The 27,550-nt window shown below is 36.7% G+C and overlaps 1 protein-coding gene across 3 annotated transcripts in view; it reads left to right on the top strand.

Annotated features, from left to right (window-relative positions):
- HS3ST1 (heparan sulfate-glucosamine 3-sulfotransferase 1) overlaps positions 1 to 25,868 on the top strand; it is a 94,598-nt gene extending 68,730 nt beyond the window's left edge. For all 3 annotated transcript variants that reach the window (XM_081955338.1, XM_081955336.1, XM_081955337.1), the window contains exon 2: positions 19,617 to 25,868. In XM_081955338.1, coding sequence (XP_081811464.1) covers positions 19,743 to 20,669 — 927 coding nt within the window. In that variant the 5' untranslated portion in view covers positions 19,617 to 19,742 and the 3' untranslated portion in view covers positions 20,670 to 25,868. The remainder of the gene's footprint in view (positions 1 to 19,616) is intronic.
- Positions 25,869 to 27,550: the final 1,682 nt, after the last annotated feature.

Below are 27,550 nucleotides of genomic sequence, written 5' to 3'. Positions count from 1 at the left end.
TCAAGATGCTGAGTTCTGGAATATTTTTTTCAAATGCATCTTTCTAATGAAGTCACCGAAGCAGTAGGCGTGAGCTTAAATGGACTCCAGAGAATGGTAGAGGACAGGAAGGCCTGGAGCAACAGTGTCCATGGGGTTGCGATGGGTCGGACATGACTTTGCAACTAACAACAACAATGCATCTTAAAAATTTTCTACACTTAACATATTCCAAATTGAATGATGTAATATTACTAAAACCCATAACCATATTAATGACTAAAGTAAACTCTGCCAGAGTTTATACCCACAGTGGTTATAAAAATAACCTTTCTATCATATGTACACATCTGTTCATTTTAATTATAGTAGAGAATAGATAGTAAGCAGAAAATTGGATGCTGAATGGAATCTGTAAACTAAAACGATCAGCTTTATATTGTTTCAGGGTAAAGTACCTTGCTGTCAAAGAGAGAAATGCACCCACATAATTACACCAAATATACATTTTATTTTGCTTTATACATCCTTTTATCCATCTGTTCATTTTGCTTATTAGACTGAAAATATGTTCAAAAATAAATGGATCAAAATATCTATGACTAATTTTCAAATTATCAGTGTTCAGCCTCATTTTGTCTAGACATTTTATCCCTCTTTACTAGACAAAAAAGCCATTTCTAATCATTATAATTGAGAAAGCCAATATGTTTAACTAGATGGTCAACAAATCATCCAAGTTTTATTTATTATATATATATATGAGAATTCAAGAACTTCATTTTGAGGATATGCTGAATAGCTGAGTTTGGGCAATTTCTTCCAGGGAAAATGGGTGCCAATTTTGCTTTCTAATTTACAAACATCCAAGAATCGCCTAGAATAGTACCATCCCTGACCACTAATTAGGCTGTCTGGGATTGTAGATAATAGTGTCTCAATGAGCTCAAATTGGTGAAGATTCTGATGTGCAGGTAGTCCTCCACTTACAACCACAATTGAGCCCAACATTTCTGTTGCTAAGTGAGACATTTGTTAAGTGAATTTTGCTCCATTTTGCAAGCTTACTTGCCACAGTTGTTATGTGATTCACTGCACTTGTTAAGCTACTCACACGGTTGTTAAGTGAATCTGGCTCCCCCATTGACTTTGCTTGTCAGAAGGTCACAAAAATGGATCACATGACCACCAGACAGTACAATCGTCATAAAGATGAGTCAGCTGCCAAGCGTCTGAATTTTGATCACGTCATCATCAGGATGTGAAAAACGGACATAAGTCACTGTTTTCAGTGCCATTGTAACAAATAAGTCACCTATATTGTATATATTGCCATGATTGTTAGGACCCCTTAACAACTCGGTGGAGTATGATCTAAATGATGGTCTACATGAACTGTTGTAAGTCGAGAACTACCTGTACTGTAATTATTCTATTGCCTACATATTAGAAGTTAAATGAAAACCAAAAGGAAAGGATATCGGTATCTCAGGTTATGACTGCCATTGGTGTTGGAATTTCCATCGCTAGCAACAACCTAAAGTACAATGGCACAGGACCACATTACGTATCCCAATTACCATCCTAACATAGGTCATCAACTGAGGACCTCACATGATGGTAGCTTTTGACTTCCTGCCAGCTTCCCCACCGACTTTTCTTGTGGGAAGGCATCAGGGACAGTCAGAAATCATGATCATGTGACTGCTGGAACATTGTAACCACTGAAACTCTGAAAACGGATATCATTTACATGATTTAATCTCCTGGGTTTAGCTTTATTAGAATATTATTAATATAAAGGAAGTTCCATGTTCAAACAATTACGATAACGGTTTGATTTTTACAATTTGTTTGCGAAATAAGCTGATATATATGCGCGTGTTGTAAGGAGCTGGCTGCATAACTTTGGGTACACATATACATTTTGAGAGAGGTGGCAGAAAGAATGAGGAAATATACCTCAAAGCTGTACTATACTTTGATCAGGGAATATTCTCCTAAAGTTATTAGAAATAGGAATTAGAAAAAAAAAGTAATTCTAGCCATGGGAAAATAATCTTTTTTAAAATGCCTATCTGGATATATCACCTGCCAACCATTTAATATACTTACAGTTTATGTTAATCTTCCATAGCATTGCTTTTTAATCTATCTTTTTCTGTGTACCAGGTAAGAAGACAGCCTGAGGCCAACAGCAATTGCTTTATTACTCGTTCTTGTAGACCTCTGGTAGCTGGTGTGCTTTTCCTCCCCGATTTCTTTTTGTTTCTTGAAGTTCATGACTCTGAGTTCATTAATGGAAATGAAACTGCTTCTTCATTAACACAAGCATTAGCCTAGCAACTTCACAGGAAACATTTTCTGCTGAAGTTTACCACTTCATTTTCCCAGTGGTGTTATGTATTCTGTCCTGTGCATCTTGAAGTTCCACATAATAATGTCTGGGATGATATATATATATATGCTCCTGTGTATTTATTGTATCTTTTTTAAACGGCCTCCATAATTGTTCAGCACCATCTGCAAAATCAGGGAAACAGAGGAAAGACAGAATAGAAATGTAACAAATAAATAAGATGGCATTATTTGGAAAAATTACAAAGATGAATTAATTCACTTAATGATTAAACAGAAATTCATTAAAAGTTTCAAAATTGTTTCTCATGGATTTGACATAGAACAAGACTCCTTAATGAAACTACACAAGAGTGTCTACATAACATCAGATGTTTATGTTTTCCGTTTTACCATTTCCATTCTTCTATTGTAGCAAAAATTTACTTGTTTCTCTGGATGATATGCTTAAGTAAAAAAAAAGATTTATTGATCTTTGAAATGTCATAGGATTCTTGGTTTTTGCTGCAATAGGCAGACGTGGCTATTTCCCAGAAAACAAGATTTTTTTATTATTGTTCATCTGTGGTCACTGTTCAAGTTGATTGCCCATCTTTAAAGTAATTGTGTCTTTCGACTTTTCTCCTAAACATTCTGCTTTTCCATTCTCTTCTAATAACTTTGTATTTACAACTTATTCTTCCTTCAGGGTATATTCCATATATTCAATGAAATGGACTGTGATCCAAAAAGGTTATGATAATAAAATTAGCTTAAGGCAGGGTTTCTCAGCCTTGCAATTTGAAGAGGTGTGGACGTCAACTCCCAGAATTGCCCAGTCAGGATGGCCGGCAGGGGTATTCTGGGTGTTGAAGACCACACCTTCTCAAGTTGCCAAGGTTCAGCACTAGTGATCTAAGGTGATACAGGTCGTCTTGTTTTTCTTTCTCAAAAGTTTCCTTGGAATGTTCTAAAAATAAATTAGATTTGTTAAAATTACATCTTGCCTTTCTCCAGGAGTTTAAGGCAGTAAATATGGGAAACTCAATTTTATTCCATTAACGGCAATGTTATAACATTAGTTGGGCTTGAGATTTCCAGAAAATTCTATAGCTAAGAATGGATTTGAACATGGGTCTTCTCAGCGCTAATCTAACTTATTTGCCTATTAGATTTGCTTTAAAACATCTACCTTGCCTTCCTATATCTTTGAAACCTACTTAGGAACATTTTCCTTCAATTTTCTAGAACCAGAATTAAGCTAACTAATCTGTTATATCCCAGATCTCTTGCCATTGTATTGGCCTTTGGAAGTGAGAGGCTGAGTTTAGATGATGTTAAATTTGAGTAAGAATTTCCAGATTATATAGATCCAATCATTTTATTTTCTATTTACCTTAGCTCTTTAAAATTCCCTTCAGGCGCAGAATTCAAATGATTCATTTACCTCTCTGCAGTCTCTTTAGCTAATTACCCTGTCATCCCTGGTAGGTTTCTTACTTAAAACGTATTTATAAAATAATTATTTATGATGTTCTTAGTATTATTAATTTTGCTATCAAAATCTTTAATTGTTTCACTACATTGGATTTTGTTCTCATTTCTCTGGCAGTTTTCTTTTCACTGTTTATTAACCATAAAGGTGAATAAATCTTTTTTGGTGTCATGGCCCTTTTTACTTTTCATTTTACCTCCATTTCGTTAGTCCTGTACATTATCGATTTTGGGGTATTTTGCTACTGATTGAGTTAACTGCACACACATTTTAGGTGCTACCTAAAGTTAAATTGGCAATCACTCTCCTTGGGTCAGTTCCATGACCTAAATGACTGTCCTAAATTATAAAGGTGTTGTGGCCCAGCAGGAGCCATTGGAGCTGCAACCAGACTCCGACAGCGAGGGGCCTTATGAGTCAGCTCTGGAAGATGTGGAGGACCCTGGACAGGGTTCCGACTCCGAGCAGGGATCAGAAAGGCTGGTTGGCCACCAGGAGGCGCCTGAGGCATGGAGCAACAGTGAAAGCCAAAGGGAGTGTGCTCCTGACGTCATGCCTTGGAGCAGTGGGGAGGAGACAAGGGAGTTGGTCCTGGACGTCCAGCAACGGAGGGCTGATAGATGTAGAGAACAACTACGCAGATACAGAAGATAATTGGACCCAGGTGGTTGTAATTAGGCTCCTCTCAAGATAATATATAAGGAGTGACTTTCCTGGAAGCTGGTTGCAGGATTCAACTTAATTACCAATGCTGGAGAAGCTGTCATGTCTGTTTCTTATCTTGGAAGTCTGGATTGCTGCCAAGGTCTAGTCAGTGTGTTAATTTACTGTGAATAAATCGTCTAGCAGTATTCTTGTCTTGGAGTGCTTTGCTGTACGAAGAGGGGGGGTCAGAACATAAAGGTATCTTAAGATTTTACTATTTTGCTATGAAAGTTATGTGTATTTATTCAATCTATATGTAAACAATTGAAATCGTTCATTACTTTCTCCTTTAGATGTGTTTTCCATTTCACAATCATTCTGGACATTTTAGCTGAGTAATAGCAAAGCCTAGTTTAAATTATTTTCAGAGCCTAATATTTTCAACCAAAACAATTGTATAGAGAATTCTGTTTTGAAATTTTCAGATTGTTGGGGGGTTATAGATCCAGGACTCTAAATTCATTTTATTTTCAAAGCAACATAATTCAGTTTATGATATCAGATGCTATAATTTGCAATTGCATTTTTGTTGGTCTAAGAAGTATTAGATCTAACATAAAATCATGTCACTGAAACGTTGTTAGATCAATGTTTCTTAACCTTGACAACTTTCAGATGGGTAAACTTCAACTCCCAAAATTCCCTAGCTAGCCATGCTTGAGAGCCCTGGTCTATGACATTAAACCCATTTTCTCTGGAATAGAACATTTTGTACATCTCTCAAAATTATTTAGAAATGCTTAAATTATACAAAGGCATGGGAGCTGTGCCAGATCAGAAATTCCTCTGGGATCCAAAGGGATCTTTTTTCTTTGTCTTTCCAGCTATTGCAGTTGAAAATATTTGCTTCATGATGCTAGTCCTTAGGATTTCTAGAATGACGCCTGGGCATTAGTCTTGTGTTAATTGTTGGTTGAATACACATGCAGAAAGAGATTTTATGACTAAGAGTCTTTTGCAAGACTGAACCATGGCAAGAGCATGGACTTGAATTCCACACATCTGAAAACTGCCAAGGCTGAGAAACACCAGGTTAGGTAAAAATGTCACTCCCATTATGCTGTCTTTGCACTACCAGAAATGGCGTCAAAGGAGACATTTATACATTCATATCAAATAATCTGCTGCTCCTAATCACACAGCTGGAGCCAGGTGAGCCCACAGCATTAGTTTCCAGGCACAATTTAGCTAGACTAATGTTTTAATTATAAATCTCTACCTTCCCCTTTGCAGGTTGCTTTCTTTAATTAATGTTGGATGGAATAAACTGGAGGATTGTCTATCCCAAATACTGAACTTATACCAGCTGGCAACTTTAAACTAACTTGAAATTAGCAATAAGGCTTTCTTCTTCTGATTCCAACAGTCATATTTCCCTTCTTAAAAACCATCATCAAGGTTACCCACATTACTGCAAGGATCAGGGTGCTAACCTAGCACTGGAAAATGTAGCATCTGTATATTAATTGGAGTAGCAAACAGTGACCTTAACGGTGAACTGACCTATGGCGCAGTCAGAAAAGCTATTGTATCTCAACCTTAGATGGCCTTTTTAATCTGGTAGTTGAATTTAAAGTTGGATAACAGCCACTCACCAGCTGACCTCTTTGGACAGTGCAACCTAAGTTAGGGTCAATAATATAGGTTTATCCATTTCTATGATTAAATGGTCTGAAAAGGCCACTAGAACAAAGCAATTATTTCTTGCCCCATATAAATCTCTTAAGGTTTGTGAACTCCAGACTAAGCACTCTAACCCTCCAGAAGTTTTAGCCACGTACATACACTACTCTGATAAACAACTTTCAATTTATCGGCATCCTATGAGCAAAGACTCCCATCACAAGTTGAAACCCTAGTTTGACAAGGACTGTATGCAACCCAGGTCACATTTAGTGACGACTTTCAAAATCTATCAATTATTCCAGGTAGTCCTTGACTTGCAGTAGTTCATTTAGTGACCATTCAAAGTTACAACAGCACTGAAAAAAGTGACATGACCATTTTTCACAGTTATGATCTTTGCAGCATCGCCATGCTCATGTGATCAAAATTCAGATGCTTGGCAACTGGTTCATATTTATGACCTTTGCTGTGTCCCCGGGGTCATGTGGTCACCTTTTGCAACCTTTTGACAAGCAAAAGCAATGGGGAAGCCAGATTCACTTAACTAACTTATCAAGTGCAGTTATTCACTTAACAACTGTGGCAAGAAATGTTGTAAAATGGGACAAAACTCACTTAGCAAGTGTCTTACTTAACAATGGAAATGTTGGCTTCAATTGTCATAACTCAAGGACGACCTGTATTATATAAGTAATGTTTAAAACATTTCTACAAACCAATTAGGAATGATCGTTTTAAGCTACAAAGGATAGAAGAATCTTTCTCTGTAGGAAGAGAACTGCAAGCATCTTCCAAAGCAGTAGGGACCTGCCAGAAACTAAGATCTTTCCCAAGAGATGAGAAGAGTTTTATAGTAAGCTGTACGAGATCTCTCTTTTGCTGCAGCCTACATTTTAAACATTATTCTTCCCTGGTCATCTGTTTTTCATTTGAAAATTGTCAAAATAAGCAGTTAAAAAACAGGAACACCTCCAACAGTGATCTAACAGTCTGGCAAATTATTAAACAATTGATTTGGTCCTCCTTTGGCCTTTTGTTCACAGATACTAATAACACATTCCAATTGTCTAAAGACTGGAATTGTTCTATTATTGTCACGCTTTTTAAGAAAGAGATATAATGGTATGTGGAAATGACCTTGGATGACCTGGCAAAGAAATGCTGCCTAGGGAACAGTCGGGTAAGAGAGAGCATAGCCCAAAGCTGCGTAGTGAGCAGAGCAAGAGACTCATGAGGGTCCGTCCCTAAGCTATTGAACTGTAAGAGTGGTGCAGAAGAATAGTACTTGCAGACTTACAAGATTGATGAAATCCTTACCAGGCAGACCACAGAGGAAACAAGGCCAGATAACCTACTTCTACTTTATTATAAAGTTACATTAATAAACTCTTGCATGTTCTGCAAGGTCTCTCGGCAGCATCTCTGCCGGGTCTCCCAAGGCTATTCCCACATACCATTACAAGGGTGGACTTTTCCAATTACCATACAATTAGTCTCCTATGCCTCTCAAGGAAATGTTTCTTTCTGTTTTATAAGCTTCTGGGTTGACTAGAACAGAAGTTCCTTATTGATGAACAAGCCCATGACAGGGAGGGCAAATCAACTGTGAATTAGTGTCCCATCCTGCGGTTTTTAGCAGAGAAATACAAGCATGTTTACTCCCACTTCCTTTATGTTGCCCTCATTGTTTTACAATCAGCAGCTATCTCAATCAAGAAAGAAATGAAAGAGGCTTACCTCTGTCCATCCCCCAAACTGCCTTTTTCAACACCTATGTGAGTAAACTCAATGGACAAATTTTAGTATAGTAGTTCAACCCTCAGGAATCTGGCTCAAACAAATTAAATCTATTTCTCATAAGACTAATAATCTAAGACCACATTGGGTTTCTTCAGTGTCAAGGGAGGCAAGCTTGAGCAGGCAGAATTAGAGCAGAGAGCAATAGGAACTCTCTTACATCAGGAAGCTACCCTTTCAATGTTATTGAATATTATTTAATACTATTACTTGCTTAACATGTTGTAGTTTTTTTCCCTTAAGGCATGGGACCCCAAACTTCATCTTTTACAGAACCCTCTATTTTTCTTTCCACACTTTTGCTTCACTTCATCCTGTCAGCACAGAAGCATAAAACAGAAAACTATTAAACTCTTTGCTAAACTAAAGCAAGAAATTATATTTAACTCTGCAGGATGTGGTTAGAACAGTACCCAGTAGCTTGTTGCAGCTTGAGTCAAAGTCTAGATGAATCGGTCATGCTAAAAACAGCTGAACAGCACTACTTGTACATGTGATTTTAATGATGATAAGAAATTTATAACCAATCATTCTATTGCTGTTTTGAATTTCCTATATCCTGAGGTATCAAAATAAAATACCACTCTTGCTCAGGGCTCCTCCCAGCAGCTTGATTATGGAGAGCTCCTTTGCTTCTGATCAGAAAGAAAGTGACAAATTTTCACTTTTCTTGATTCTGTGTAATTGTTTGGCCTTTGTGCCAGGTAAATGAACCACAGAACCAAGCGCAGCTCTTGCCCATCAGATTGGCGACTCCACCAATATCCTCCCCCTGGCTTAAAGATGACTTCTTGAGAAACACAGAGCCACAGGTAAGACTGGTAAGGTCTACCCTGTTCTATTCATGTCAGAGGCATCGTTTAAGGCATTTCTGAGTTGAAAGGATTAGCTGGTGACATCACCATTGCCAGATGACTGCCTGTGGGACTCCTTTCATGCCCCTGCTAAAGAACTGGAGTGAATGACAGGAGCTCACCCTGCCACGCAGCAGCACTTGGGTCTTGAATGCAGGCTTGCTTAACTCTGACCCAACGTCTTAACCACATGAGCCACCATGCTCTTGTGCACCCTGCTGATTTCAGCAGTATCGTTCTCATGGTCTTGTGCCTCGCATTGCCCTGAACTCAATATTGAGGGTCAAATAACAGAGGAAACTGGATGATATGGAATCAAGACTCCCCAAGAACTTCAGAGCCCAGATTGGCAGGGATAGTTGTAAATCGATTCTGAATTTCCCCATAATGTCCACTTGAAGTGCCCAAAGGCCCTCATTGGGTACGTGTTACATACATTGGGTTCCCATTCCCTCTGTGAAGAAAAGCCAATAGGGACTTGAGTCCCTTAAGGATATAAGATGCAGGGTCTCAAGGGGTGAGTCTCAAGGGGGGGAGGGTTGATGAAAACTCCTAAGGCCCTTTGGTAAGAACACTCTTGTTAATGAAGTATCACGAAGGGGGCTGGGGTTGACAGAAAACCCTAAGGCGCCCGGGGGAAAGGCAATCAAAGACTCTTGATTCTTTCAAAAGCCCACTGGCCCCCTAGGAGACATTGACAGTAAACAGGGCCAGTTCCAGTGGACATAGTTCACAACCATAGATGATGGTAGCAGGTTCTAGCAAAACCTTGGATGATGACCCCTTTGACCTGTGTTTTGAAGAACTTCATAGAATTAGTTGAAGGTGATCATTTTATTAAAAGGAAATTTATTTACTTTTGGGGGGATGATTGGCTTCAATATCTCCTAGAACAGGAGTGTCAAATTCAAGGCCCTTTTCTATCATCCACCAATGATAGTCCCAAAAGTGGCTCTTGAGGCGCAGCTGCCTGTATTGTAGGTGAGAAGAGAATTTGGTTGAATTGGTTGGATTTGATGACTTACTGAATAGTCCAAATCCTCCTACGCACAGTGAGCCTGAGTGCGAGGCTACTCAGAAACCCTATGAATTAAGATCTAAGAAGCCAGCCAAACCTCTGCCTCTTAGACAAGACTATTTCCCCACTGCTTTTGCTCCACTTCTCCTGTCTGCACAGAAGCAGGTGAGCTACTAAACACTGTGCTAAACCAAAGCAAGAAATTATACTTAGCTCTGCAGGATGCAGTTAGGACTGTACCTAGAGGCTTATTGCACGTAGACATGCATGTACCATGTCTACGTGGTACAGGTCATTCTAGGAACAGCTGAACAGCACTGTTTGTACATGTGCTATTCCAAGTTGAGCAGCATGACTTGTACACATGCTATTTTAATGACAATAAGAAATTTGTAACCAAACATTGTATTGCTGTTTGGAATTTCCTATGTTCTGAGCTATAAAAATAGAATGGCAGTCTTGCTCAGAGCTTCCTCCAGCTCCTTTGTTTGCTAATCATCATCAGAAATAAGCCCCTTGGCTTCTCATCAGAAATAATCCTCGACTCTGTATAATTGATTGGTCTTTGCCCCCACCGGGTGAACAAACCACAGATTGGGTGGTTAGACAGTTGGATGGATGATTCAGATACAGAATGTTTATTACAATCAAAGACCAGCACAGTTAAAAAGATTAATGGAAGAGAGAGAGAGAGAGAGAGAGAGAGAGAGAGTCTTGTTTAACATCTTAGTATTTGTTAAATAAATAAGTAAAAGGCTTACTTAATAAATGTTGTTGTTAAACAAGGTTATGTATTCTCCACTTCTACACATAGTTTTATAATCTACTTAATTTTAATATTTGGATTGTTAAGATTTTTTTTTCTTTTTAATGGTTTGTCATTTGCGTTTCCAGTGTTATAGGGAAACATTTTATTGACTTCTATTTTTTCTGAATGTTATTTGCATTATAAGACATGAATAATATATTACAAAATATAGACATTAGCTGGGTACAGTAGCATTAGATAGAATATTCATCTGAATTCACATTCATTGACAGATTGCTGTTTTCTGTGTCCCTTTGTAAAAGTGGTGATTGGGACAAACAAGGACAGGTAGTTCTTGACTTACGACCACAATTGAGCCCAAAATTTCTGTTGATGAAACGTGTGTTAAGCGAGTTTTACCTCATTTTACGACCTTTCTTGCCATAGTTGTTAAGTGAATCACTGCAATTGATAAGTTAGCAACCCGGTTGTTAAGTGAATCTGAATTCCCCGTTGACTCTTCTTGTCTAAATGTTGCAAAAGGTGACCACATGTATTTGGGACACCTTAACGGTCATAAGTATGAACCAGTTGCCAAGCATCTCAATTTTGATCACATGATCATGGAGAATGCTACAAAGTTCATAACTCTGAAAAATTGTCATAAGTCACTTTTATCAATTCCGTTGTAACTTTGAACTGTCACTAAATGAATTGTTGTAAGTCAAGGACTACCTGTAAAGTATCTGAACTATATTTGGGGGGGGGGGGATTGTACCTAAAAGGAAAAAGAAAGTTAGGAGGGGGGATTAAATCCAGTGTTGTGAACCATGTATGAGTACTAATTATGAATGCAGATAAGCTACCAAGATCTATAACATTGTGTCTTCAGTTAGAAGGGATACATTCAAAGAAGGAGAATTCATGATAATACTGCTAAAAATTGGCATATTTATCCAATTTATAACCAGTGCTTCTTGACCTTATTCAGAGAGCAAACTGATAAGCAAAAAAAAGTACCAATAAATTAGGGATCAACAAATTTTGACCTGAAATAGTAACAATTATAATATATTCCAAGCTGTCTTCCAGAATATTAAACATAAATCTATTCTATAAAATTAAATGTTAAGATCACTTCTTAGACTATTCTTATAAATATTTTGAGTCAAATCTGGCTATTGTTTAAAATAACTTTAGAATCTTCATTCAGAAGCCTCAATTTCCTAGCAAGTTGCTGGGTTGTTGTTTTTTTCCACCTAATGGATGCCATATCATTTTGTTACCCAGCAACCAGCATGACCAAATAATAAAAACACATAACTTGTAATAGGGTGTTATAATTTTGATGCCATACAGGGGAGTTGGGGAAGAAAGAAGCGAACTAATTTTTAAATTATGCACCATGAAGCTATTGCAAATGCTCTATGAGTTAGGAAAAATGAAGTGTTGCGATTTCAAATCCATTATGCAAAGTTGTTCGTGATGTTTCTAAATGTGTGCATTTAATTCCACAAAGATAGCAAAATGCAGATATTATTTAGATAATTTTTCCCAATGATCTACTCTGTGCATCGTTTAAACCCTCTTTAGGTTTATTGGCCAATTTTAGCATAACCATATGCGCTAACAGTCCAAGCTTCATCAAAATCAATCAATTTCTTAGACTGAGCTTGGAATGTTCCTCCAATGGAATTGCTCCCTAAAGCAACTTTGATACATTTAGATCTCAGTTTCATAATGCATTTTGAATCTGATTATCCTTTGTAATATATTTCTGGGCAACATTTTATTTTGGTAGAAATGTCTGCCATATAGAACCATCAACAATTCTGCAAATGTACTGGATTTATCTAGAGCAGGGGTGTTAAACTTGTGTCATCACAGCGGTGTCAGGTGTCGTATCGCAAATTTTTTCAACCTTCGCTAAACCTGGGCATAGCTGTGACCAGTATGTGACACATCTGGCCTGCAGCCCACAAGTTTGACAGTCCTGATCTAGAGCAACAAATATACAGAAAGGTAAAGACACACACTATATTGCCAAAAGTATTCTCTCATCCATCCACACAATCAGACTTAGTTGTGAGTCTGCGAATACTTTTGGCAATAGTATCTCTGTCTGTCTGTCTATCTGTCTATCTACACACACACACACACACACATTTTTTTTCATGGTTAACACATAAAAACAGGCATTAGGAATCTTACTTTTTAGTTAAACTAAAATTTAACTACACTTAAACTAAAGATGCTGATACACGGTCTGTAGGGATATTGAAAATGTGAATCCAGAATGGGGAAGAGAACTAAGTATAAAGCATTTTGGTGGTGAGGTCAAGGGATGAGATGGGTGTTCTTCCTACGCTTCAGTCTATTCTAGAAAGAAAAGAGAAATGTAATGAGGAGGAGCTGGAGAGTGAAGAAGCATAAGTAACCATGAAAATGGATGGAGATTTGTGTGTTCATTCAGCTGCAGTCTAGTATAATGGAGTTGTGGAGGTCAGAGACTAGGAGAAATCTAGTGTTTTGAAAATGCCTTTTTGTATAGTTACATACAAAGTGTAGGCAGCCCTGACCAAATTGATCTTTGTCATGTTTAACTTCATACCATGTAGCCGTTATGTCAGCTTCAGTTCATTTAGGGATTCATCAAAATATACAATTTGATTAGGGGTTCCTACCCTTTAGCCTACAGTGGTATTACGTTATTTTGTAAAAGTGCCACCTGCTACTATCAATATAGATGCTAGATGGGGATAGTTGAATCAATCAACTGTAGTAGTAGTAGTAGTAGTAGTAGTAGTAGTAGTAGTAGTAGACTTTTTAAGTAGGAATACATTTGTTTTTAGTCTGAATAGTTTATATCCAAACTTCAGATTTTCATTGCTCTCATCAGTAATCACTAGGAGTGAAATGGCCTTTTTAGTTTCTCCTATTCCTTTTGGAGAAGCTTGTGCAGAATATTTGGGGGATCAGTAAAAATAAATGGCCAACCAAGGAACTAAGTGTCAATTAAGTGCTAAAGCATGGTAAATAGAAGAGTTAAAAGAAGCTTTAATGGGATGAAGAAAAGGTGGATAAACCATTAGGAACTAGCACTAGCTTGGGTATTTCTGGTGCTATATGATATCTGCTTACAGTAGGATGTACCTATTAGAAAACTGATTATTTACAAGTGGCACATAAAAAATGAAAGCCATGTATCAGGAATGAAGCTGGAGAACAAGAACTAGCAGTAACTAGGATCAAGAGTAGTTAAATGCACGCAAATAAAATACTTTCGTATGTATGTATGTATGTATGTATGTATGTATGTATGTATGTATGTATGTATATATTTCTCATTTAGCAACTACAGTTGGGACTGGCAATTAAGGAAAGCAGTCATTAAATGAAGCCACGGCTATGCTTAACAATCTTAATTCAGCTTTTTTTTGCTTTTCAAACTTGCAAAGATTGTAAATGCAGGCAAACAGTTGCTGTCCAAGACAACTGCTAAACAAGGACTATCTCTACCCATCAACTTAGAAACATGGAAGGAAGAAGTGTAAAATTTAAATGTTCAAGCACATGCAGTATCTTTACAAATTGATCACTGTATAATACAAAATGAAACATAATAAAGATCACTTTGGCCAGAAATGTCTAAACTCCCCCTTGAAATATAGAGAGGCCTTAACTTCTTTGCCTTCCAGAAAGCCATTAAAAGCTGACTCTTCTCAAAGGCATTGGATCAAGATGGCAACTGAGCCAGCATTTTTTTTTTTGAGAGGCTACTGTCATAATGCTGATGCTTTTAGAGTTTTAAGCTTGTGTTTTTATTACTTGTGAGTTTATTAGCTGCCTAGGGTTCTTTATGTAGGCAGCCACATAAATTTCTGAAAGGAATGAATATTCAAATAGACAGGACCTCTGCGTGAATTTTGTTATATTCTATGTTGCAATAAAAAAAAACTAATCTAGCTGTGTTTGTGTCTGTGAGGCTTCTTTTGAGAAGTAAGATTCTGGACATGCAGCTAAGATTCTGAAGAGTTGTGATTTACTGCCATTTCTGATGTGAAGTCTGTTATCTTGAGTGCAAGAGTCAAAAGGCAGACTTTTTAAGCTATGGAAAATGCAATCCAACTTAATTCATGGATGCAATATGCAGAGCCTTAGGGAGAAAAATGTGTTTTATTTATTATTTATTTATAATGTTGTTTATTGCCTGCCATTTCTCCTGCGGGTCAAAAGTGCATACATAAAGATCTCCCTGATTTTATCTCCACAACAGTAACACTGCTGAGAGAGAGAGAGAACTGGCCAGAAGCCTCTCTAGAGTCAAAAGCTATTTTCTGTCAAAATCTAACACTTTAATCCACGGATGTCCAACTTTAAGAAATGTGGACTTCAACTCCCAGAATTCCCCAGCCAGCTGTTTTGGCTTAGCAATTCTGGGAGTTGAAGCCCAGAAATCTTAAAAGTTGCCAAAGTTGGACATCCCTGCTTTAATCATTACACTATCCTGGTTCTCCCAGAATCATTAAACATTAGTAATCAACATAAGCAAAACTTCATTGGAATATAATTATGTGGAACTATATAAGGTGAGTGTGAACTGTTACAGACATTGAAGTAGTAAGAATCTTCATAATTTTGATGTTAGGAGGTAGGAGAAGAGGCCCACATAACTGGCCTTTTCTAGCTTTCTCTGGTGGTGTCAAGTTTTATGATTTCATCACATCAGAAGCTTTGGGTGCACGAGAAGAGAAATTTTAGTAAAGATCAAGTCTTATTTTAAAAAATAGTATTTGATAGTCAGCTCTGTACTTTCTTATGATGACTGGACAACATTTTGCATTAACATTCATAGTAATATGTAATTCTTTCAATTGCTAAAATGCTTGTTAAGTCTTGTTGACTGAATTTAAAATATTCTTTATTGTAATAAATAAAAAGATTTGATTAACTGTGGTTGTTTTCCTAATACCATATGTTGAAAAGGAACTGTTTTCTTATATCTAACTATATTTTCTTAATTCAAACTTGTGAAACATCCTGATATTAGATCTTATTTATAGTTAAAGTCAATGCCTGAACTTTTTTTTCAGGAACATTTTCATCCTTCTTTAGAAAATTGTCATTTAAAAGGCACATACATGTACACAACTTCTGTTTCACTTCAAATGCGCCCTTTTATTTTTCCATAAATAATCACATTTTTCAAGTTGCATTTGAAAAGATTCCATTTTTGACAAGTTGACATTATCTATACACTATTGTTCAGGTGGTTGAAACCAAGTTAACTTTTACATATTGCCATTTTACTGTTTGCTTCACACCATCAACAGAGCTTCAGTTTCAAAGTGACCTACTGAAATTGAAAATGTAACCTTCCCCAAATAATAAATGGGGGATTCTCTGTGTTGACATCTTGTTTAGGGCTTATTCTCTAAGCCTCTGACCTAACACATGCAGAAACCTCTAAGAACTACCTGCATGCAATACCGGTAATAATTATATTCTCCCGGTGAGGACCTAGGTCAGTTGATCTTCACTTGTAGTGTTAATTTTAATGATCACAGAGGTTGAAAATAATAGAAGAAATGAACAGAGAAGCACAGGTGTAAATAACTTAGACTGTTGTTTTGACATTCAATGTGTTCAAAACTTTACAAGTCAAACTCACAAGACCTGCAAAAGCATCAAATACATCCATAATTGACAGTACAATAAAATAATAATACAATTAGAAAACAAATGAATCTAGGAAAGGTTCAGATGTCCCAAGATTAGATTACATATTCGATCAATTATATAAATAATGGATTTGCACATTCTTGGCAAAGGACGACATAACTTGCTGCTTTGCAACAGAACATTTAATTTGAAGAGCACTCATCCCCTCAGGCCACACAATAAATGCTTTCAAAACTACGAGGATAAAAATTCATTCTGAAAAGTGAAAAGTCCTTTAATTAGAAAAGAAGATTATACAGGTTCTTATGTGCCTAAAAAGTATTACCTTGTTAAGCAGAGAAATCTTGATCATGTCTTGTGTGTCAGGAGTCTTGATGACTAGTAAGTATCTGCTTAGGGAAAACTTGTCGCTTAAGTATATAATTTACATCAGTGGTTCCCAACCCTCAGTCTCTGGACCAGCACCGGGCTGCAGCATCCCAGAAACTGAGCCACGCAAACAAGCAAAGCCCCATCCATGGGATGCAGGCAGCACACAAAACCACACCCCTTCCGGTCCACAGAAAAATCTCTCCACAGAACCAGTCCCTGGTGTCCAAAAGGTTGGGAGCCACTGGCTTACATGGTTATCTGTGGTAGCATGACTGATTTGAATTTAATGATCTAGATTCAGAAAGTAATAGTAAAATCCAAAGGTGATGAGGTTTTCTGGGTGACCAACATATATTATTTTATAGAATAAAAATCTTGGGGGGAAATGGACATAGAAGAAAAATAAACAAGCATACAAGTAAAAGAACCACAGAAAGAGAATATACAAATCTTGTACGATGTGCAAATATATCAGGAGACAATTTTTTCAATAGAATGAATGGAAGGTGAACACAAGGAAATAGCAATAGCACTTATATACCACTTCATAGTGCTTTTACAGCCCTCTCTAAGCAGTTTAGAGTCACCATATTGCCCCTAGCAATCTGGATCCTCATTTTATCGACCTCAGAAAGATGGAAGGCTGAGTCAACCTTGAGCCAGTCGGAATCAAACTCTGGAATGAGCAGTGAGTTAGCCTGCAATACTGCATTTTAGCCACTGCGCCATCATCTTAGACTATGGAAGCTACTTAGAACAGAGGGGAAAGAATTATCAGAGAAATATGTTGAGCATAATATTAATGGGAAGTGTAAAATGTTTGGGAATAGCAGTGGTATTCAAAGATGGACTGAAATTATTATAACATTAGTAAACAAGAAAAATTTTGAAATAATTTATCTCACAATCTTGAAAAAAAATGACAAATGCAGGTGTAGTGATACAACTTGAAATGCGGTATACTTGCAAAGTATTCTACAATAGTTTGGCATGTGAAGACTTTACCTGTACTTGATAATTGGAAGAATTCTATTACTGTTCTCCTATAAAAATTGAAAGGTATGACAAGATTAAATGCAAAAGAAAATAAGGGCATTAGCTTAAATAAGGGCGTTATTATGTCTGAGATTGTCCTGTTGAGATTTATGATAGTACAAAAGGTATAATGGGCAATATTTGGGATACGTACTTATTATTTGTTTGTTTATTAAATTTATTTTCTACCTATACGTATTCTAGCTTAATGCTGAGCAGAAGGTGCACTCAAGAGTTTTTGTCTTCAACAGTTGTTAAAAAATAGATGACTGCTAGAAATAAAGTTTAAGGTGCATCTGTTTACTTAGAAGAATCACAAGATACAGCCTGAGTATTGACTATTTTGTACCAATATGGAGTTGAAGGTTGATTGTGGAATGTGAAAAGGGCAATAGAATGAAATAAAAGTACATGTACGAATAAATGAAATGCTTTGTAAATGTTCCAGGTATTAGGAATATGACAACTACATGTGATGTCTTTTTAATTGTGATATGGATGGATGGATGGATGGATGGGGATAGGATGCATAAGGATTACATTATAGATGTATCATTCAGGAATACGAATATTTATGTATGTTTTATGCAGATGAGGTTGTGTTGTTAGCAGAGAATCCAAATGATTTGTAGAGACTGTTAAATACTATAGATTGCATGATGCCTTGAGGAGCATGGATCTGAAAATTTATATTGAAGTCCAAACTATTTATCAATAAGTGAGAATTTGCAAATTATGTATGCCTAAATACCAAGAACAACTAGCTGAACCATTAAAAATGGAGAAATTCTACAACGTATGCATGCTGTTAGAAAGACAATGATGGGTCCCTGTGGGAATGGGCTTTTTCCTTCAAAATATGTGAAAATATCTACATATAAAAATATACTTTTTCCTATAAAGACCAGTGTGAAAGGATTCTATTGTGGTCTTTGAATCACACAGAGATAATTGAATGGGGATCAAAGGGCAAAACAAATACATAAAAAAGGAAGTGAGTTGAATGGGTAAGGAAGAGGAAGTTGAATCAATTGTAGTTGGATGAAGTTGATAAGATCCACAATAAGAAAGAGGTTGGAATCTTAAAGAAGAAGAAAACGGAGTATTGTGCCAGACTTCTCCTAATAGGCTAATTAAATAGGTACAGAAGATCCAAGAACTTTTGATAAGGTAGTTTTATTACAGAAAAGCTAAGAAGCTTTTAAAAAGAATTCTGAAAAGAATTTGAGTAACTGCTGGGTACAAGCTTTGTATATAATGACCAATATTCAGATTTCTTGTAGTTCTTTATCTTACTGGTTTTACATGAAGAACAACAAACAATGATCTTTTGAATGGGATATGTATTTTATATATCTGTTTCTGGATTTGGTACCAGTCTGGTGTACAAAAGGTTGTTATCTTTTGACAACATGAAAAGATTACACATGGACTTAGTGGAAAGGATGGTGAATTGCAAGGATAAAAAAGTATTGCTGACAGTGTTGCAATAAATAGGTTTAGCAAGACTTCCCCCCCCCCTTTTCATCTTTGTCTTCTAATTTCTATTTATGTTTCTTATATCTTTTCTATGCTTTGCAGAATTGCTTACTCCAAAAAGGAATAGCGTGAGGGGTATTCATGTATGCATATATTTCCAATAAATAATTGATACTATCTGTTGGCATTTGGTTGTGCTTATTTCCTGAGGGGTGTGTGTGTGAGACAGAGAGGGAGGGAGGGAGAGAGCATTTGAAGCATTTGCTTGTTTTCCATTAGGTGACTCAGTTTAGAAACAGAATTAAAATTAAAATCTCATTTGCTTTGAAATCTTGCAGATGAATAACTTAATTAGTTCTACAGTTTTCCCCTGTTACTGTGTTCCGAGATATAGGAGGTTTTGTACCTAAGTCTTCGGCTAAGATGAAGAGGCAAATGGATACCACTACTAATAATTTTATTGTCCTTCTGCTTTTCCCAACCCTCCAGATGCCTGAGAAGTCCACTGTTGTTTTGGTCCCAGCTCCAACATCTGCTTCCTCCATGAGGAACGAGTTCCAGGTTTCATCAGCCAAGCACAACAGCATTTTGCACTGATTGTTCCTTCCCCTCCACATGGCCTTTCTACTACTGTCAGCATACCTTCTGCTGACTCCTGCTCAGGCTGCTCCAGTTGAGAATGGGGCTCTTGTGGAGACGCTGACATCTCAAGTCCTACTCAGCAATAAGAGTGAACGCTATTTAGCACAAGTGAGACCTCCTGGCACAAGCAGACAAATACCTCAGGCGATTATCATTGGCGTGCGTAAAGGAGGGACTAGGGCCTTACTTGAAATGTTGGATGTCCACCCAAACATTGTGGTAGCAGCTACCGAAGTCCATTTTTTTGACTGGGATGAAAATTATGTGAAAGGCATAGACTGGTATAGAGGCCTGATGCCATTTTCATATGAAAATCAAATAACTATTGAGAAAACACCAGGCTATTTTACCTCGCCGCAGGCTCCCGAAAGGATTCACGATATGAATAGCTCTATTAAACTGCTGCTTATTCTAAGAGACCCCACAGAGAGAGTTATCTCTGATTACACCCAAGTCTATTACAATAGGCTGGAAAACCACAAGCCTGTTCAGCCCTTTGAAGACATTGTTATAAAAAACGGAGCCCTTAATACCAAATACAAGGCTATCCAGAGAAGTCTGTATGATGTCCATATGGGGAGATGGCTGAAATATTTCCAACTGGATCAGATTCACATAGTTGATGGGAATACCTTGATCAGAGACCCTCTTCCTGAATTGCAAAAAGTGGAAAGATTCCTTAATCTGCCTTCCAAAATTTTGTCTTCAAATTTTTATTTTAACCAGACCAAGGGCTTCTATTGCATTCGGAGCGATGGAAGAGAGAGGTGTTTGCATGAATCCAAAGGGCGCCCGCATCCTGTGGTCAACAGTACGGTCTTAGAGCAACTTTACTCCTACTTCAGAGAGCACAATGAAAAATTTTATGGAATGATTAATCATTCTTTTGACTGGCATTAATAACTCCGATTTTGAAGAAAAGGGTTTCCTTGTAAACAGTCCTCAGATAAATTATTTTCAAGTTCTTCCTCTTAAATTCCGGGTTACATTCATTTTGATAAGAAGATAATTATTTTCCTCCCTGAGAGAGAGTCTAGGCATGCATTTGTGTGCTCAAGGAAGAGGCTTAACTTTGGCTTTTAATTACCGGAATAAACTTTGCACCAGCTTAAGTTCCCCAACCTCAGTGGAGTTATGTCAGAACTACACTTACATTGTCTGTTTTTATTCAGATTTATGAACAAAAGAAGCTTTGCAGAAAACCACTTTAACTGATGCTTTAAAAACCTATAGCTGAAATGTTATTATTCTACTTACAGGTTTTGTTGGCTGCTGTTATTTTTCTATCCAGCTCCATGACAGTGGGACTGATTTTTAGATCTTTTCATACTGTAAGATAATTATATATTAGAAGAAAAGATGACTTAGTGGTTCTATTATATCATTTTATTTATTCAGTGAAATTATAACTGTAAAGTATATGCCATTTAAATATCAAAAGTGAGTTTAAACAGTTTTGGTTTATGTTATGGGTCCCTCTATGTAGAATATTTGTAATCGGTAACACAGTTATTATTCACATAGGTTTTTAAAAAATAACAATTATTAAGCTTTTAATATTCCCAATTGAAGCAAGAAGGCTCTAAAGTAACACATTATACACAGTAGACATCAGGAATTTTGAAGCTGTATTCTTAGACATTATATCAATTATGTAATCATATAATCATATAAATTATGATTAGATGATTAATCATATAAATTGTATGAGCCACCCTTCATAAATGCATAATTATTAGTCTTGTTTGTATTTTGTAATCACTTGTTCCAATAGTTTATTAATTAATAGTGTTGATTTGGCACATTTATGAGAAAAAAATTGCCTGCTCTCCAAAGTGTGGAATAATTTTTGTAATATCTATTTGAAGACCAGATGTATTCAAGTGCATAGTAACTTCATGTGGTACTGTATACTATACACACAATATTCAAAATAATCAAGTATGGGTTTCTGATTTATCTATAAAACTATAAAATCTACATAGATGCATTAGGATTTGTTTATAATACATTTTTACTAGTGTAACAATCATCTCTGCTTCTCATATTTGCCATCTCGGGGGATTTTGTAGATTGAGGTATAAGCACATATCACTATCACACATTGTTGGCAAAAAAAGGTGCTAGGTTAGTAGCCAAGCAGGCAAACTTTACAAAAGATGATGCTAATTTCTTGTAGGGCATAAAATTGTAGTTAGAAGATATTTTATCTTCTAGACAATCCCCAGTCAATGTAGAAAATTCACTATTGTAATATCCTTGATGGATCCTTCAAAAACTGGAACACATGAGAGACCTCTGAGATATTTAAACAACTTGTAATCTCAGCTGTTTTAAATATAGGTAGTCTTCGACTTACAACAGTTCAGTTAGTGACTGTTCAAAGTTACAATGGCACTAAAAACATAACTTGGGACCAGTTTTCACACTGACAACCACTGCAACATCCCCATGGTCATGTGATCAAAATTCAGACGTTTTAAAACTGGTTCATATTTATGATGGTTGCAATACCCCAGGGTCATGTGATCACCTTTTTGTGAACTTCGGACAAGCAAAGTCGATGGGGAAGCTAGATTCACTTAACCACCTTGTTACTAAGTTAACAACTGCAGTGATTCACTTAACAAATGTATCAAGAAAGATAATAAAATGGGATAAACTCAGTTAACAAATGTCTCGCTTCACAACAGAAATTTTGGGCTCAATTGTGGCCATAAGTCAAGGACTACCTGTACTTATTCGAAATTGCTATTCTTATCTTTTGAACCCATGTTCTAAATAAGAACAAAGATACCTCGCTTAGAAATACTAGATTGTTACAGTACAGATAAAGAGTGAACTGCAGTGCATCAAAAGATACTTTGGAGATATGAGGCTATATATACCAGGCCTATTAAAAATATTATTTTCATTAATTAAAAGATTACATTAAAATGGAAGCTGTCGTGTTGTAAAGTAAAGCAATCAGCATTATTATTATGTTTTATTTACCAAAATGCCTGTGAATCAAAGAACTTGGTTGTAACTCTCTGTAGAGAACACATACAAAATAGAACCTAGCACCATTAAGTGTCCATAGTACTTTTCCCAGTATAAACTTTGATCAATCATGCAACTTACAATCTCTTTATACTGTCTACAGTCAGTGGTCGGGTTAAATTGCGGCACATCAGATTTGTTGCAAGCATCATTTTGCTAGATAAACTTTATATTTTTCTAATGAAAAATATTTTTGTATTACTGTTCCTGGCAAAATCTCCCTAATGCAGTAAATAAAATCTTAGAACACTGGTGTCAAACTCGCCACATCACATTGCCATCATGTTTTGTGATGTTTTTCCCATTTGCGGAGCTGGGCTGGGCGTGGCCTACATATGATGCATCCAGCCCGCAAGCCGCCAGTTTGAAACCCCTGTCTTAAAACAACAAAATATAAATACAACTTGAACCGCTGCATAGAATTTTAAAGCATTGGTGAGCATTTTTAAATGAACATGAATATCTAATTACATTAAACTATAGGGGAACATACAGGCATTTAAAGAATCAATTAAAGTTATGCCCTTAGCCTGTGGTGGAACAGTCCAGAAAGAGGCAGTCCTTGTGACTACTAACCTAAAAGATCTCACCAAAAGATTTTTAATTGCCTTTCTTAAGTCCAGACAGGTTCATGTAAGTACAGGCAGTCTTTCAAAAACAAAAACCCTAATCCCAATATATGCTTAAATGTGCTTATGTTTTAAATTTAATTTTTAAGGTCCACTCAAATTTATTATATCCAGACCAGGATATAAGCCTAGTAAATAAAAATAAATAAGTTGTACTTTACTTGGCTCCAGAAATAGAGCCAGTGCAGGTAGTGCAAAAGTTGTGTTAGTTTGATCTTCAGAGCAAGCAAACAGTGGAATTTGGTAGCAATGAACTTCCTGCATTGTCTTTTCAATAGGTTCTACAAACAACATTATAGCAGTTAAACTGTATACAACCAGTGTCTCACAAGGACTGGGAAGAAAGTGTTTGCTCAAATGATCAGAAAGGATTTAAACTTAACCCTGAAAGTCAGAGCTAAATACCAGTACTTCAAATAAAACATACTGTATATTAGAAGTATAATGGGACCTATAAAGCCACTTAACTCCTCCAGGATCTGCTGGATGGGGAAAAAAATTGTCAAGAATGGGCTGTCCGGTAAATTCCTAAGTTGGTTCTCTCATATTTTGTCCTTCAGAGATGGAGAAAAGCATAAAGGAATCAATTGTTCTTGACTTGCTCCCAACAAGTAGACTAGAAAATAAAAATGGTTGTACTTTTAAGGACAATGGTCAACCATTTGTAGGAGATGGTATGCAGTTTCCTGCTTGAACAGGGGTTGGACTAGAAGACCTCCAAGGTCCCTTCCAACTGTATTGTTCTGTTATTCTGTTAAAGGTGACCATAATGCTTTAAAGAAAACTAACATTTGAGTATAGTTAGATGTTTACCTTGAACTTCAAAAAGCAGATTTTAGTAATGTAATGATAATAGGACCCCACGGCAGGAGACACCATTAAAACATCTCAAGATAGATGAAAATTTGTTTTTTTTAAGAAAGGCACTAAATGCACAATAGCAAATAATTTAACAACAAAAAGCAGCAAAATTTTGTAATGACAAAAAAAATAGAAGATCGTAGAAACCAATGTAACTGCACAAAATTGTTCTGAAAATCAAAATAGACACAAAGAAGAAGAAAAGAATAAGCCACTTCAGAGGGAGAGGAAGAAGATTTGGTGAATCACAGCTTGACAACACTTAGGAAGTCTCTAGAGCCAGACATAAAATGATTGGTGATAAATCATCTTGAAAACACTACAGTGGTTAATAGAATTCAACATGGATTTCTCAAGAACAATTCTTGTTGGAGTTTACCTGACACCGTTTCTATTATTATTGGATATATTTCTTTGTGGACTGTGAAAAACTGTAAACATAATGTATCTTCATTTTGACAAAGCAGTTTTAAATTAAAAATTTTATTGAAGAATTTTACACAGTAATGAAAGCAGTACAAATTTAAGAAAGAGGAAAAAGAACAAACAAAAATAACGAATAGATAAAGAAAGGAAAAAGTTGAATGTATAAAGAAGCAGCTTCCAATTTTCTTTACAGCAGTTACAAATATATTTATCATCTATTTTCCCTCCTTCCCATATTTTACCCTTTCTAATAATCAAATCCATACTTTCCAGGATTTTTTAATGTTTTCAGCTAAAAGTCCATAAAAGGTTTCGGGTAGATAATAAAAAAAAAACATTTATAAAAGGTTTTATGATTAGCAAAATGGCTCCTTCCTCTACTTCGCTGTCCAGGATGTGCTTTTTTCCAAATAATGCATAGCAGTGAATTAATTGAAGATGCTAAGGCAGATTCCTGATTAATAAGAGCATCTGCGCTTCCCCCAAAAGTAGAGAGCATATGGAACCTCTGTGTGTAATTGCATCCCACTTGAGTTTTGCTCCTTCAGATTTCCCCTATTACAAAACGTCTATTCTCTGGACTGTGCCTCTGTTTGAACACATCGACCTCAAAATTGTTTTTCAGAGATCTGTCCAATGTATCCCTGGTATTAACTAGAGGGAAAAGAAAATAAAGCTGAATGTCACTCATACGTAGATGGCTGTTTTAATCTGAAGCTCCTCATAAAACATCTCCAATGTAAGCATGTAAACGAGAAACAGAATCTGAGGGCCATTGGGGCAGAACAACTTCCCGCCACCACCTGTTGAGTAGCTACTGTAAAACCGTAACCTCACCCTTTGAACTTCACTTTTGAGGAAGTTTTGAACTTTGGATCTCTTGGTATTGGTATCCCGAACCCACCTTCTGCTTACTAAATCATATTGATGTAGTTTTGCACCGAAGTACCCAGCTAAGCAGTGGTGGGATTCAAATAATATAACAACCTTCTGCCCTATGACCAGCTGGGTAGGTGGGGCTCGGTGGTCATGTGACTGGGTGGGCATGGCCAACTCAATGTCACTCATGTCAATGGGTGCTTCACCTTAGCTGTTACAATGTAATAAGGGTTAACCGGAGAGGCAGTTTCTATAAGCAGGGCAATAAAGATTAGGCTAGAAACACCTTCAAAGGATTTGGCCTGTAAAGTGGAAAAAAACAAAATGAGATTTCTTCCAACAACCAGTTCTCCGAATTGCTTAGAAAGTTAACAACTGATTCTCCCGAATAGGTGCGAACTGGCTGAATCCCACCACTGCAGTTAAGATTGTTGGATTTATTACCCTGTAGTGGTAGGTAAAGTGTCAAGAAAAACTCCTATCAAGCCATAGATCCTTTCCCATGAACCACCCTGTTGTCTCTTGGTGCATGATTGGAGCATTCCTGGTTATTGATTAGGATGGCTGGATTGTAGCCCTTTATTTTCTGCTTTTCCATTGAACATAGAGGTCTTGCTAGATCAATCAAAACCTTTCTAGCCTAGCATCTTGTTTCCTTCTGTGCCAAAAAAAAAACCCCATCAAGAAATCTATGGCAATCTCATAAGCAGAGGGCGAATACAATGACATGATCCATTTGATAGTTCATTTTAGTGTGATTACTTTCTTGATTCTGTTTTTTATATATATAAAATAAGCAAAGGTATTTAAAAACTGCATTGGTACTCAAACTTTCTGAATTTCACCCAATAATTGTTGGCTGCAGTCTCTTGGATTTTCTTTTTCTCATCAACATTTAAAATTACTGTAATCTTTGTTTTCTCTGTTTGTGCCATGTAGTTATAAGCGTATGGTCCCTAATAATTATTATAATTAATAACTGGGACAACTTTTTCCTAGGGAGCTATCAGCAATGGCTAATATACAGAGCTTTCGTGTTAGCTATTAGAACTACCTGGTGATTATGACTGCAGTGGTGGCACATCTCATTTGAAGCAACCTGCTTTCTGGGCATAAAGCATTGCTCAGCTGCCAGGAAATGTGGTCCATGCCTGAGGCAGAGTCAAAGCTATTACGCCTCAAAACTGTACGAACGACAATTTCCCCTAACTTCAGAAATATTACCCTCTAGAAAGATTAGAGCTTGGCTATCATTTTCCTTTTGGATACACTAGGTAGGAATAACAGGAATTAAAATTCAACATGTCCAGAAGACTGATATTGGGGAAAGCCAAGGAAGCATTAGCTCCAGTGATCCAATTGTGGGTTTTTCATGAAATCACATAAAAGGGACTCTGGTCCTGTGAAATAATGCAGACGTGCTGTATGTTGACTGGTGCCAGCCATGAATACAGGTAGTCCTCGACTTACAGCAATTCATTTAGTGACTGTTCGAAGTTACAACAGCATTGGAGAAAGTCTGTGGAGATTCTCAGTCATCCAGGTCACGGTTGTCCCAAAGGTGCTTTTTTTCCAAGAGGCAAATTGGATTTTCTGATTTTTCTTGGAAGACGTTTCGCTTCTCATCCAAGAAGAAAGTAACTTACGACCGTTTCTCATACTTAACAATCATTGCAGCATCCCTACTGGTCGTGTGATCAAAATTCAGATACTTGGCAACTGACTCATATTTATGACAATTGCAGTGTCCTGTGGTTATGTGGTCCCCTTCTGTGAACGTCTGACCAGCAAACTCAATGAGGAAGCTGGACTCACTTAACAACCTTCTTACTAGCTTAATAACTGCGGTGATTCGTGGAAAGAATGGTTGTAAAATGGGGCAAAAGTAACTTAACAAATGTCTCACTTAGCAACAGAAATTTTGGGCTCAATGGTAATCTTAAA

The sequence above is a fragment of the Natrix helvetica genome, assembly GCF_964273705.1.
Source record: "Natrix helvetica genome assembly, chromosome: 5".
NCBI classification, from domain to species: Eukaryota; Metazoa; Chordata; class Lepidosauria; order Squamata; family Natricidae; genus Natrix; species Natrix helvetica.
The sequence above is the reverse complement of the archived record's forward strand: the minus strand, read 5'-3'. Positions and strand labels throughout refer to the sequence as shown.